This window comes from Tupaia chinensis, unplaced genomic scaffold (assembly GCF_000334495.1).
Source record: "Tupaia chinensis unplaced genomic scaffold, TupChi_1.0 Scaffold000362_1, whole genome shotgun sequence".
NCBI lineage: Eukaryota > Metazoa > Chordata > Mammalia > Scandentia > Tupaiidae > Tupaia > Tupaia belangeri.
Window position 1 is genome coordinate 6,846,972 of NW_006159859.1, and position 13,494 is coordinate 6,860,465.

General features: G+C 39.8%; 1 protein-coding gene across 1 annotated transcript in view; it reads left to right on the forward strand.

The window, feature by feature from the left end:
- The window catches only part of FAT4 (FAT atypical cadherin 4), a 177,520-nt gene that overhangs the window by 104,244 nt on the left and 59,782 nt on the right, over positions 1-13,494 (forward strand). Inside the window, exons 6-8 of the mRNA XM_006153139.2 lie at positions 1,210-1,562; positions 1,738-2,322; positions 3,518-3,692. Of these exons, the coding sequence (XP_006153201.1) occupies positions 1,210-1,562; positions 1,738-2,322; positions 3,518-3,692 (1,113 nt within the window). The remainder of the gene's footprint in view (positions 1-1,209; positions 1,563-1,737; positions 2,323-3,517; positions 3,693-13,494) is intronic.

Consider the following 13,494-nt stretch of genomic DNA (forward strand, 5'->3'; position numbering starts at 1 on the left):
AATAATAATAATAATAATAATAATAATAATAATAAAGGGCAATTACGTTGTTCTAGGAGGATCTTTGCCAAGAGGGGACACCATTTCTGATAGGTGTGTTTTCTGAAGACAGGAGCTATTTGTCAGCAATCTGTGTTACTCAAGAGACATCCTCCAGGTCCAGAATATAAAATTTTTACCAGGCAGGGGCTCTCTAGGTGCACAGATGTCTTTTATCATAATATCCTACCCTATTCTCAACATCTTTAGGATAAAATATGAACTATTTAACTTTTTCACTTGGCATTATAGGCCAGTGAAACAAGCACTATTCTGAGACAGAATATCTGACTTTTTCTTTTTCTTTTCACTACCTATCAGTTATTTGCCTTTAAATTATTTACTAAATGAATTGCCTGACCTACACTCTATATCAGAAACTGTACAATAATTTTCTCAAATGAAAACCAAGTTATTGTTTTAATTAAACAGTAACACATATCCATAGGAAAAATATGTATTATTCAAGGATAACCCAATAATAATGTAAACATTTAGAATTAGAGAGTTCTATGTACAGTTTTTCCATATCGGTTCCTTTAAAGAATTTTTTAAAAATGTTGAATATATATTTCAAATTTTTTGAGTCAGAACTGTTTTCTTAAAGGCCATTGCTTGACCAGATGCTTAATAGGAATTAAAAAATATTTATTGGTTCTGACAAGAAATGTAAAAGTAGACTTAAAGCATCCATGACTAATTTCATCCACCAGAACATTTTATTACCCTTGTCTGAAAATTGGTGTCAGCCTCAATAAATTACTGAAGTTATAAATGTTTGGTAAATAGTACAGAGTGTGGCACTATTAGCATGGGACCCTCAGGAATTGTGTGATAGAAACAAGGAAATGTATAGAAAAATATCTGCTCTCTGGAGTATATTGTCTTCTTTATTTTTGTAATTTAACATTTCAACACTGTAGTAAATAGAAAGAAGTATGTAGGCCATTTGTTCACCAGATTGTAAACATCTTTTCAGATCAAAAGTTAACAGGAACAAAGTTATATGTGTGTATTAGGTGCTAAAAAATTAGCTGCAGCTGAATCATTCATAAAATTAGTGTGGGTTCATGGTACGTCAAACATGCAAAATTGCGTGCCAATTTCTGCCTCAGTCTAGTTTGCAGTCAACACACATAAGAAAGTTTTATATTTTCCCTTCTCTTTCAGGCATCAACTCCCAGTTGGCTTATAGCATTGCTTCAGGTGATAGCCTGGAGCAGTTTACAGTTGACCAGAAGGGCGTACTCAAAGTCCTAAAAGCTTTGGATCGGGAAAGTCAGTCCTTCTACAACCTGGTTGTTCAAGTTCATGACCTGCCACAGCTTCCGGCGTCCAGATTCACTAGCACGGCTCAAGTCTCCATCATCTTGCTGGATGTAAATGATAACCCACCGACTTTTCTCTCCCCGAAATTGACATACATTCCAGAAAACACACCTATTGATACAGTTGTTTTCAAAGCTCAAGCAACGGACCCAGACAGTGGCCCAAACAGCTACATTGAGTACACCCTGCTGAGCGTCCAGATTCACTAGCACGGCTCAAGTCTCCATCATCTTGCTGGATGTAAATGATAACCCACCGACTTTTCTCTCCCCGAAATTGACATACATTCCAGAAAACACACCTATTGATACAGTTGTTTTCAAAGCTCAAGCAACGGACCCAGACAGTGGCCCAAACAGCTACATTGAGTACCCCCTGCTGACCCCTTTGGGAAACAAGTTCAGTATCGGGACCATTGATGGGGAAGTGAGGCTCACTGGAGAACTGGACAGAGAAGAGGTCTCTACGTACAGCTTAACAGTGGTGGCTACGGACAAAGGCCAGCCAGCTCTCTCTTCATCCACAGAGGTTGTAGTTAGGGTTCTTGACATCAACGATAACAACCCAGTTTTTGCTCAGGCTTTGTATAAAGTGGAGATTAATGAAAATACACTTACTGGAACAGATATAATACAGGTTCTTGCAGCTGATGGAGATGAAGGTACAAACGGACAGGTTCGCTATGGCATCGTTGAGGGCAATGCCAATCAGGAATTTCGGATTGACTCTGTCACGGGCACTATCACTGTGGCTAAGCCTTTGGATAGAGAGAAGACCCCTACTTACCTCTTAACTGTTCAGGCAACGGATCGGGGCAGCACCCCCAGAACTGACACCTCTACTGTCAGCATTGTTCTACTGGATATTAATGATTTTGTCCCCATCTTTGAGCTCTCTCCGTATTCAGTAACTGTTCCTGAGAATTTAGAGACCCTGCCCAAAACCATTCTTCAGGTCAGTATACTTAACATTTTTTTTTTTTTTTGAGAAGTTTTTGCTATAGGGCACGTGCACTTGCCAGAAAGACAGAGAGGTATGCAGTGACTGAGAGACAGAAAGTGAGAAATCACCTCCCAGGGGGGATGGCCACGCCACAATCCCTTCTCCTCCATTCTCCTCTCGGGATCTTGGGCACGTATGCACACGCGCCCGGCGTGAGTTTAAGCCACTGGGTTCGGGGCTCCAACCACAGTTGACCACATGGGAGCTCAGCGACATAGCCATTAGGCTAACTGCTGGTCCCCAGGTCGGAATACTTAGATAAAACAAGCACTGTGTTCACTCTGAGACAGCTAGTTGAAAAGCATCCCCCCTCTTTTGCAATATCTGTGTTTTTCCTATTTTTTTCCTTGTTCTCATCCATAAATGTCCAGTTGCAGATGTAGCAAAGTTGGAAAAGAAAATGTTTCTGAACAGTGTAACCAAGAACTTAATTGATTTTCTCAGATTGAAATATTGCATTTCAATTACATTGTATGGTGTATTAGAACACATCTACGCATTTGAGTATCTTTGAATTTTGTTTCACTGTGAAAGTAATTACCTGTACATAGTAAGATAATAAATTGTTATAAAACGGTTTTTTTAGTCTTTTCTTTTTAGAGAGAAATTTTTGTGATAGGGTGTGTGCACTTGCCAGAGAGACAGAGACAGAGAAAGCGAGAAATCATCCACACTGCCAGGGGCAATGGCCATGCTGCAATCGTTTCTTCTCCATTCTCCTCTCAGGATTTTGGGCATGCACATGCACCCAGTGTGGATTTCATGATCAACCACATGGGAGTACAGTGCCTTAACCTCTGTGTCACCAGCTGGCCCTGATATAAAAGCTTTAAAAATTTATTACAAATACTAGTCCCTTTTCCTCCTTCATACACTTAACTACCTAAATGAAATTGCTATTAACATTTTGTGCAGTCTTCCAAATATGTTATGTATCATTTTATGTGTGTTTTTACATAAATAGCCCTGTGCAATCCATACTATTCTGTACCATTTTCAGATTTTTAATTTGAGAAATTAAAAAATACGTCTTTGGAATGCTTTGTTATGGCTCTACCTCGTTGTTTTTAATGAATACGTTGTGTTTCATGATATGCACTGTATTCATTTTACTCAACTCCATGACACATACTATGCTCTCCAATAGGTTGTGGCAAGAGATGATGACCAAGGTTCTAACAGCAAACTCTCCTATGTTCTACTTGGTGGAAATGAAGACAACGCCTTTATCCTCTCAGCCAACGGAGAACTTAGTGTCACACAGAGTCTGGACCGAGAGACAAAGGAGCGCTTTGTCTTGGTGATTACAGCTACAGATTCAGGCAAGTGAACAAGCTCCTCATGACTGAATGAAAGTATTTTTTGTTTACCATCAAATTCAATATTTGTTAAAGTTTACTAAACGGATTGCATCTATATAATTTACACCACAAAAATCACCTTATAAAATGTATATATAATGTAAGAAGAGCTTAAATGTATCACAAGCAAAGCTTTATTCCTTTAAGAGAGAAAGCATCCTTGCCTGTAAGGCACCTGAGTACCTGCCAGTGTGGCCCTACACTCTCCCACCTGAGTCAGGAAACATGTGCAGTACTTCAGCTCTGAATACACCAGGTGGGCCTCACCATCTAATCACTTCTTGTAGACATGGGTGAGTCAGTCTGTAGGGGGGAAATTTCACAAGAAGGTGGTTCAGTCTAACATTGGTATCGGGGTGCAGGCTGCTCCAGAACGGAATCCTGGTTCCACAGAGCTAAACTGGATATATTCCAGCAGTCATCAGCCTTTGAAATTGGAGAAAGTTGGGGAGTTAGAATTCTTAATATAAGGACAAATGTAACATAAGCCTAACTCAATGAGGAACAGTTGCCATTAAATGAGAACTATAAAGACCAAGTAAGTGGAGCTAGCAGATGGTGTAGTGGTTATATCACTGGATTCCCACATGGCTAATTACGGTTCAAGTCCTGGACCTGGTGACTTGAAAATCATGCCAGGCACCTGTGTGTGTATGCCCAAGATCGCAGGAAAAAGATGGAGGTGAAGGGATTACATTGTGGCCATTCCCCGGGAGGTAATTTCTCAATTATCCTCTCTCACTGTCTCTGTTACTCTCTTTCTGGCAAGCACAAATGTGTGAAGATTCCTCCCAATATTGACTTAAAATAGAGTTATGAGTGAGTCTTAGTTACGAAGAGTGAAAATGGAGATTATCAGGATAGTTAAGGTATTTGAAAGTCTGTCATTCAGTGCCTTAAAAATGATGCCAAGGAGCATGACAGGAGGCATAAATTAATTTCAGTGACCATGGTGCTCTTGGTCACCATCCTGAACATTAAAGAATTAATTGAAGGTTGTCCCAAATATCCCAAAGTACAGCCAAGTGTTTCTTTGTTTCATTTTTTGAGTCACCTTGAAATGCACTGGTGTTTCTGAAGCCATTGGTAGAAAAGTGTACAATTTAATGTCTGAAGCAATCAGAAGTTGTCAGGAAAGTTGGCTAGTTGATGTTAAAGTCATAAAGTTCCTAGGTGACCACTATTCTATGCTCTGTTAATTCCCTTGAGACCATGAACAAACCACTTATTTGGGGAGACTGGGAATTTTACATATCAGAGTTCAACACCTACAGTTGAATCGTCTTTTCCAGGAATAAGATCTTTGAGACAAGACATAAAATACATATTCACTGCTATGATTTAAAAGTCAAATTAGTAGATGACATGAGAAAATTCTAAAAAAATATGGCAGCTTTTAGATCCCAGATGCCATGTTACTCTCAAATATGTAGTGTTCTAAGGATCAGGAAAATATCAAAGTTTTCTAAAGAGAAGAAGGTTGGCAGTTTTATTTCTTATCTCATAAATCACTTTTTCTTTGCTCTTTTTAAATTCTTACCTGGTGTCTGCGGAAAGATAGGTCAACTTCGGTAATCTGGCAAGAATTGAAGTGGCAGCTTTTTAATCATGCAGACCTCTAAATCTTGGGAAACATTTTTTTTTTGAGGAAACATTAGCATTCTAATTTTATTTACTGACTGTCTGGCTCTGGAGTAGCCCATCTGGAAACTCTCTAACTCCTCCTGTCTACTGTTCAAATAAGCTACAGTCACATGTGTGGAACTGGATGATACGTCACTAAATAGCAAAACCTTAGAAGGGTATAACCATTCTGGCTCACTTTTTCCCATAGGATTAAATTATTAAATAGAGTCCAACTCAATTAAAGATGATATTTTAACTATAAATTAAACATATGGCTATTCTGCCTTCATTATGTATTACTTGCTGTTATTTCTTCTAGAAATAAGTACTATAACAAGTAGATATTCCTAGGCAAAAGTACTCTCCTGACACAATATGCGGGTGCTTCTGTGTGGTTTATTCTAGGAGGGGAACTTGCACTAAGGTGTTGATGTCCCTCACATGGGTGGGCATTCTGTTCCTAAGTAACTGTCCTCTCAAGAGCTTGCCTTATCATTTCCTCTTATGTGCAATTTAAAAAACTACATTTTCTATGTAGTAAGAAGCAGGAAATTATCAGGGAAACCAGCACAGTGTACTTCAAAAAATTCAAAACAAGAATTAATTTACAAAATAGAAGTATATCCAGCAGGTCAAAATATAGACTTTGTAGTTAAGCCTAGGTTCAAATCCCACCTCTGCTGTTTCCTACCTACCTGACCTTGGACAAGTTAGCTATACCATTATGTTCATATCTACAAGTGGGAATACTCAGGCCTACATGAAAATTTATTGACTGAAACAGATAAGGCAGAGCTCATTGTAGCTATTAATCTTGGGCAACCTGTTTGCTAGATATCTCAACTTTGGTAAGTCCAAGGTAAAACTTCTTGACTTCTACTCACCACTCTGCCCTCCATGAATTGCCCTCTGTCCACACTTCATAATGGCTGACAACAAACCTCATTATCATTCTTCGTTTTTCTCCCTTTGTCCCCTACCTTCAGCAAGTCCCTTAGCAAGTAGACTCAGTGCTGGAGAAGATGAATATATCTATATGTTACACACTGTATGCTTGTCTTTAAAAACCATACAGTGGGCCAGAATGTGGGATGGTGGTGAGGGCACTGGACTTGCACATGGCCAACCATGGGTTCCTGACTTGTAGCTTGAAAATCACGCCAGGTGCATGTGTGTGTGTGCCCAAAATCCCAGGAGGAGAATGGAGGAGAAGAGATTGCAGAATGGGCATCCCCCTGGGGGCTGATTTCTCACTTTCCCTCCCACTGTCTCTCTAGTGAGCACATACACCCTATGGGAAAACCCTTAAAAAAAAATAAAAGCCATTCTGTACCATGCTAAGATATACAATGATTATATACAAAACAGAAATCACAATAACTTTTTTAAACTGTCAAGAAATAAAATTCATCACCATGAAGCAAAAATAGATAAGTAGATATAGAGAAAAATGGATAGATAACAAATAAAGCAATTGATTTTAAAAAATCCCAAAGTGTTGAGTGTATTGGCTTTTCTTCATCTCCACTGCTACCTCCTTAGTCTCACCCAGGTCTAGTATAACAGCTTCCTACCTACCTATTTTTAATCGTGCACAGTGTGCTAACTGACGAATGACTCTTTTTTTTTTTTTTTTTTTTTTAGGTTTCTACCACAGGGTGCGTGCACTTGCTAGAGAGAGAGAGAGAGACAGAGATAGTGAGAGGAAATGTGAGAAATCACCCGCCCCAGAGGGAATGGCCATGCTATAATCCCTTCTCCTCCATTCTCATTCTGGGATTTTGGGCATAAATGCATAGATGCATGTGTATCCAGTATGAATTTCAGGCCACTGGGTCCGGGATTCAATCTGGGAACTGCCATGTGGGAGTTCTGCACCTTAACCACCATGCCATCTACCGGCCCCTAAATTATATTTTGAAGATTATAAATTAGGTGTCCCTACTCATAGCTTACTTAAAACCTCTTTCATGATCTACAGGAAACTAAATTATACACCATTGACCGTCTGGCATTGGCTGCCCCAGCCTCTGCCCATCTGTCTGACCCCTTCTACCACACCTTGCTTGCTGCCTTTATCTTGTACCAACCATGGCACACTGGCCCCAGGTCAACAGCAGCCCCCTCCCAACCCTGTGTTCAATGTCTTCACATTCACAGAATCTAACAGAAGTATTTGGCAGAAGTATTTGTGCCACAGAAATCAGCAAATACTTCAGATGAGGGTGGCTTCTTTTTATACACACTGTTGATGCTTTTCCTCTGCCCTTGGCTCTTTGCACTTGTAATTCTCCCTTCCTGTCCTGTCTGCTCTGCTGTATTGTTTGTATTGTCCCAGCCTGAGTGGAGAAGGGGGTTGAGGAGTATTTATACCTTGATCATTTGTCATTATATCTAGAGAAACTTTCAACTTCCCAGAGAGGACTTATCTGGCCACCAAACTAATGCCCCGCCCCCCTTCTCTTCCCAGAGTGACTCCCTATCACTCTGCCTTGTTATTTCTTCTCCATGTTAATTGCAATCTAAAATTCCACGTTTATGTATGCAAGTAATGTATGTGAGTATCTATAGTTTGTTTAACTCGTTGATCTCTACCATCTTTCCAGTAGAATGCAACCATTTGGTCTCCTTCAAAACTGAATTAACAGAAACACTCAAAACAGGGCCTGTGATATAATAGGTACTTAATAAATGTTTGTTGAGTGAACAGATGATTTAATGAGTGAAAAATGATAGTAGTTATCATTTAATCACCAACCCATTCTTTTAATATCAACTGTAATTCAGATTTAATTTAAATACTTACATTTCATGTATTATTACATAGTCATCTCTTATACAATTTTTAAAGGACCTTCCAAAAGGAAAAAAATGCAAATCTTTTGAACTCATGGCTGAAATTCCAGAAGTTTTGGCTACATTGGTTGTGTTTATTCACACTGACCCCTGCCTTGAACTGTAGCACAGGTTATTTAAGTCTCCGCAGTATTTGTTATGATGTGATAAATTGTAATCGTATGTAAAGCATTTCATGGCTTTAATTCAGATTCAAATGGTTAAAAACACTGTTAGAGCTACCTTGTCGTGACTCTCGCCTGCTCTTTTTGGCTCTGATTCAGTTCTGTTATCTAGTAGATATTTCTGGGCAAGTCTCATTTCTCTGCTTTGCTGTTTCCCTTTTCATAGCTTGATTCACTAATTCAAAATCTGCATAAATAGAAACTGTGTGCTTTTGAAAAGTTTTATCATTTGGCAATCTTTTGTGTCTGGGCTTCCTAAAGCAAAAGAAAATAGCGATGCCTTCCATATCTCCTAAGTATCCAAGCATATATGCAGATATACTACCTGTAGCCATTGGCTTCACATGCCTTAAACATGAGGGTCTGTCGCTTTTCACATCAACTTAGTATTGAGAGTAGGCTTGTGTTGAATTCTGTATGAAAATTTTGGTGTTGAGAGAAACTATTCCAGTAGATAACCATCTATGCAGGTAAATTATCTGTCACTGAGAATTTTCTTTTTCTTTTTTCAAAAGAATTATTGTTTAGTTTTATTTATTATTATTAATTTGAGCACAGAGAGGCAGAGAAAGAAGGAAAGGGAGAAAGGAACATGTTGGATCTGGGACTCGAACTGCAGTTAATCATGTGGGCATCCAGTGCCCTAACCACCACACCACCTGCCAGCCCCTTCATCTTAAGATGAGCTGATCCTCTCACTAGTAAGCTTAAAGCCTGAGAGCCATTGATATTGGCCACACTCTTGCAGGGAACCCAAGCAGTATGTGAGAAGGCGGTAATGCAAGATGGTATGGCAGCTGGGGAACATTACAGTTATAATTCAGTGCGTAACGTAGAGGTATTTTTAAAGAGAAATATATTCAAAAAAATTCTAAGTTAGAGAAATCTGACTTAACATGACAATTTTTTGGCCCGAGAACTTCTTGGAGAGGAGCCAACACTTCCTTTATTTTCTAGCTATGGGAACTGAAGCCTGGGATAAGAACGTAGTTTCCCAGAGCTCACAGGCCCAGGTAGCGACAGAGGGGAGAACAGAATCCAGGATTGTGCCTGTCCACCCCGTTCTTGCTCTCCTGCACCCTACTGATCAAATATTTTTTAAAAAATTAGGATATTCATTAAAGTATTCTGCTGAGGACAGCCAGTGGCATAGTGGTTAATGGTGGCTGGATCCTATACCAGGTATGTATGCATGTGTGCCCAAAATCCTGAGAGGAGAATGGAGGAAAAGGGATTGTGGCATGGCCATCCCTCATGGGGAGTGATTTCTCACTTTGCTTCTTGTTCTCTCTCTCTCTCTATGGTGAGCACACACATCCTATAAGAGAAAAAAAATTCTGCTGACTCCATATAACATCGATTTCAAAAAACGCAATTTTAAAGCCTTCTTTTCTTACATGATATATAAGTGTACATGAATGAATAAAACAACCGCTATTTTTCTTTCCTCAAATAAATAAATGTTTCCAAACATTTCTAAGTGAAGTCAAATGAATTGAAATCAATACTTTCAATAATAATCATTTGAAAATAAGCTTAAATGCAGGTGCAATTCAAATCAAGTTGCTAAGAAGAAGATATTAAAAATTCATTACCCTTTACAGGTGGAAAGATGTTATTGCTAATTACCACTGCCAATTATCTGTCTGCATTTATTAAAATCAGACGGTGACAATAACCTAATAAACCCTGTATGTAAGTTCTGATTATAGTCAATGAGACTTTTATGCTTCTGTGGGCTGTCTTAATATTTAACAAGAATCATTGTTCTGTTTTGTCAAAAAATGTTGATGGAGCCCTCCCTGCCAGGTATTTTTTTAGGTGCTAGAGATAAAGTGATAAAAAGAGAAAGTCTTTGCCCTATAGAGCTGTGACTCTGGTCAGAAAGATAGATAATTGGAACCAGCAGTTGGAGTAATGGCTATGTCGCTGGACTCCCATGTCGTCGACCACAGTTCGTATCCTGGACCAGGTAGCTTAAAACTCATGCTGGGTGCGTGTGCGTGCATGCCCAAGATCCCAAGAGGAGAACAGAAGAGAAGGGAGTGTGGTGTGGCCGTCCCCCCAGGGGGTGATTTCTCGCTTTCTGTCTCTCTGTCTCTGATGTCTGGCAAGGGCACATGCCCTATAGCAAAAACCTCTGGGGAAAAAAAAAAAAAGAAAAAAACACAAGAAAGGAAGATAAATATAATACATAGACCGAAAGTGATACAAAAATGCAGTGATGGTCAGTAACAGGCTAGTAGAAGGAGAGTGGAGGGCTGGAGTTGTTATTCCTGATGATAGAGTCAGGAAAGTGCAGTGGGAACATCTGCTAAGTGGTGTTGCCTGCAGAGGAAACAGCCCTACTGCAGGGATCAAGGTTTTTACATCAGAATAACTAAGAGGGTCTGAGTGGCTGGGCTAGAGAAAAAAGGAAGAAGAAACTTAGAAGATGAGCTAGGTAAGGGTTATATCAGAGAGGCCTTTCACACAGTAGGAAGAGAGATTTATTTAAAGGCAAAATTAAACTTTGTTAAACCCCTGAAGGGGAGTGACCGGGATTTGAGAAAGATCTGATTTTGCAGAGAAGGAACTTCAAGAGCAGTGCTGAAGAAGAACAGAATTGCACAGTGGCCAGGAGGCATGATAGTGGTCATTGCGGGTGAAGGCAGTGTTCGAGGTTAGGTGACTGTGCTGTGTTAAGACATCTTTGTTTCCCCTTTACCCATTTTTTTTTGGAGAGATTTTCACTGTAGGGCGTGTGCGCTCGCCAGACAGACAGAGAGAGACATAGAGACAGAAAGCGAGAAATCACCCCCCAGGGGGGATGGTCATGCCGCAATCCCTTCTCCTCCATTCTCCTCTCGGGATCTTGGGCGGGCACGCACGCACACGCGCCCGGCGTGAGTTTTAAGCCACCGGGTCCGGGACACGAACCGCAGTCGACTATGTGGGAATCCAGCGACATAGCCATTACGCTAACTGCTGGTTCCCCCCTTTACCCATTTTATGACAGGTTCAATGACTCACTCCCTGTAAATGAGACTTACAAATTAACAAGAGATAAGCTTAAACATTTATTTAATATAAATTTTGCATGACATGGGAGCCTTCATATGGAAATGAAGACCTAAAGAAATGGTTAAACCTGATCTTTTCTTTTTTTTAGAGAGAGAGACTTTTGCTATAGAGCACGCATGCTTGCTGGAGAGACAGAGACAGGAAGCGCGAAATCACTCCCCAGGGAGGATGGCCATGCCGCAATCCCTTCTCCATTCTCCTCTTGGGATTTTGGGCACACGTGCACATGCACCCAGAGTGAGTTGGAAGCCACTGGGTCTGAGATTCAAACCACAGTCGAATACGTGGGAGTCCAGTGACATAACCATTAGACCATCTGCTGGTCCCAAGCCTGAGCATTTTCCCACTAGGTCTGAGAAGAGTGGAAAGCCATGGGAACATAATAGAAAGAAGAGAGTATGAGTTAACAATAATAAATTGGGGGAAACAGCCAGGCAGGCTTGTCTGATTTCTCTCCTGGTAGCTCCATCTTGGGAGATAAAGGTGGTCCTTTCCTCCAGTGGTAAGGAGGGCACCTCTTGCATGAGGGCCTATGACCTGCTTCACAGAAGAGAAAATAAGTCCTTTCGGTACTTGTCCTTTCCAAAATGCCTTCAGCTTAAAATACCCAGCACATGAAGGTGCCGCAACGGGGGCAGCATGTTCTAATCCCAGTCAGGTGCGAAGTGCTTACATATTTTATCCATTTTGAAGGTTTCTTTTGCAATTGCAGATGTAGGAAGTTAGTGGCAGAGACAAATCAAAGTTCAGTCCCAGATTATTCACTTGAGCAATTTAAAGACAGGGAGAGAAAAGATTTTAGAGCAGATTATCAGATTGCTTTGTGGACATACTATTTTTGAGATATTATGAGACAGTCTATGAGTGTGTCAAGTAGAAAGTTAGATTTAAAACAATAGTTCTCAAGGAAGATCACATTATCTTATTTTTATCTCACAACTGCCCTGTATGTTAGATACTGTTATTCAAATTTTAAAGATTTGAAAAATATAAGTAAAAACCAGAATTTGTTATTGGAAAAGTTAAGTCACTTAAGTCTCTTGTAGCTCATCAGTGAGAACAGATTTTGGAGCCAGCTGATCTGGTGAGAGGACAGTTTTCAACTATGATTCACTTTTTCTCACATACCAGCTTATCTACCCTATTTTGTTTTATATAGACTATGTTTATTGAAGTGTCTTCTATTTGGAATAAAGATTATTTTTGTATCAATAAGAGCCTTGTGGTGCATGCCTGAGTGGTGCCTGCCTGTAATCACAGCTACTCAGAAGGTTGAGTCAGGAGTATCATAAGTTTGAGGCCAGCCTAGGAAACATAGAAGACTCTGTCTCTAAAGAAATAAAAACCAAAAAAATAAATATTTTTTAGAAATTGATTGAGAGAGTAAAAATGACTTGTGGTTCCTTGTCATTAGAATAGCTCAGGGGAACCAGCCTGTGGCATGATGGTTAAGGCATCTGGATTCCACTTGACCAACTACGTGGTTCAAGTCCTGGACCAGGTGGCTTGAAAAACACACAAAACACTTGTCCATGTAGGACCCAAATCCCCAAAGGAGGGAGAAATAAAGGAGAAGGAATTTCGGTGTGGCCATTCTCCATAGTGGGGAGTGTGCTTTCTAGCTCTCTCTGCCTGTCTGTCTCTCTGTGTCTCTCTCTGGTGAGCACAGTGCCCTCTAGCAAAATATTTTAAAAAATCATAAAGTAAGGATATTCGTAAATTAGAAATCACAGGATTATTCTCTTCATCAATCAAAACATGCATATCTAAGAATTTTATGAAGTACAATATGAAAATCAAATGTTAGACATTGTACTAAGAATATGCAATATGAATGATAGACACCTGAAATGTAATATGTATGATAGACGCCTATATGTAAAGACAATACAATAGGCTAGGCTCTGTGTGTGTGTGTGTGTGTGTGTGTGTGTGTGTATTTGCTTTATGTTTGAGGGTGAGAGATTAATTTGTATACAAATGAAATATGTTTTCCTTTATCTGGTCACAGCCTAATATACTAAAGGAGTGTGGAGATATTCTGACTAGATGTG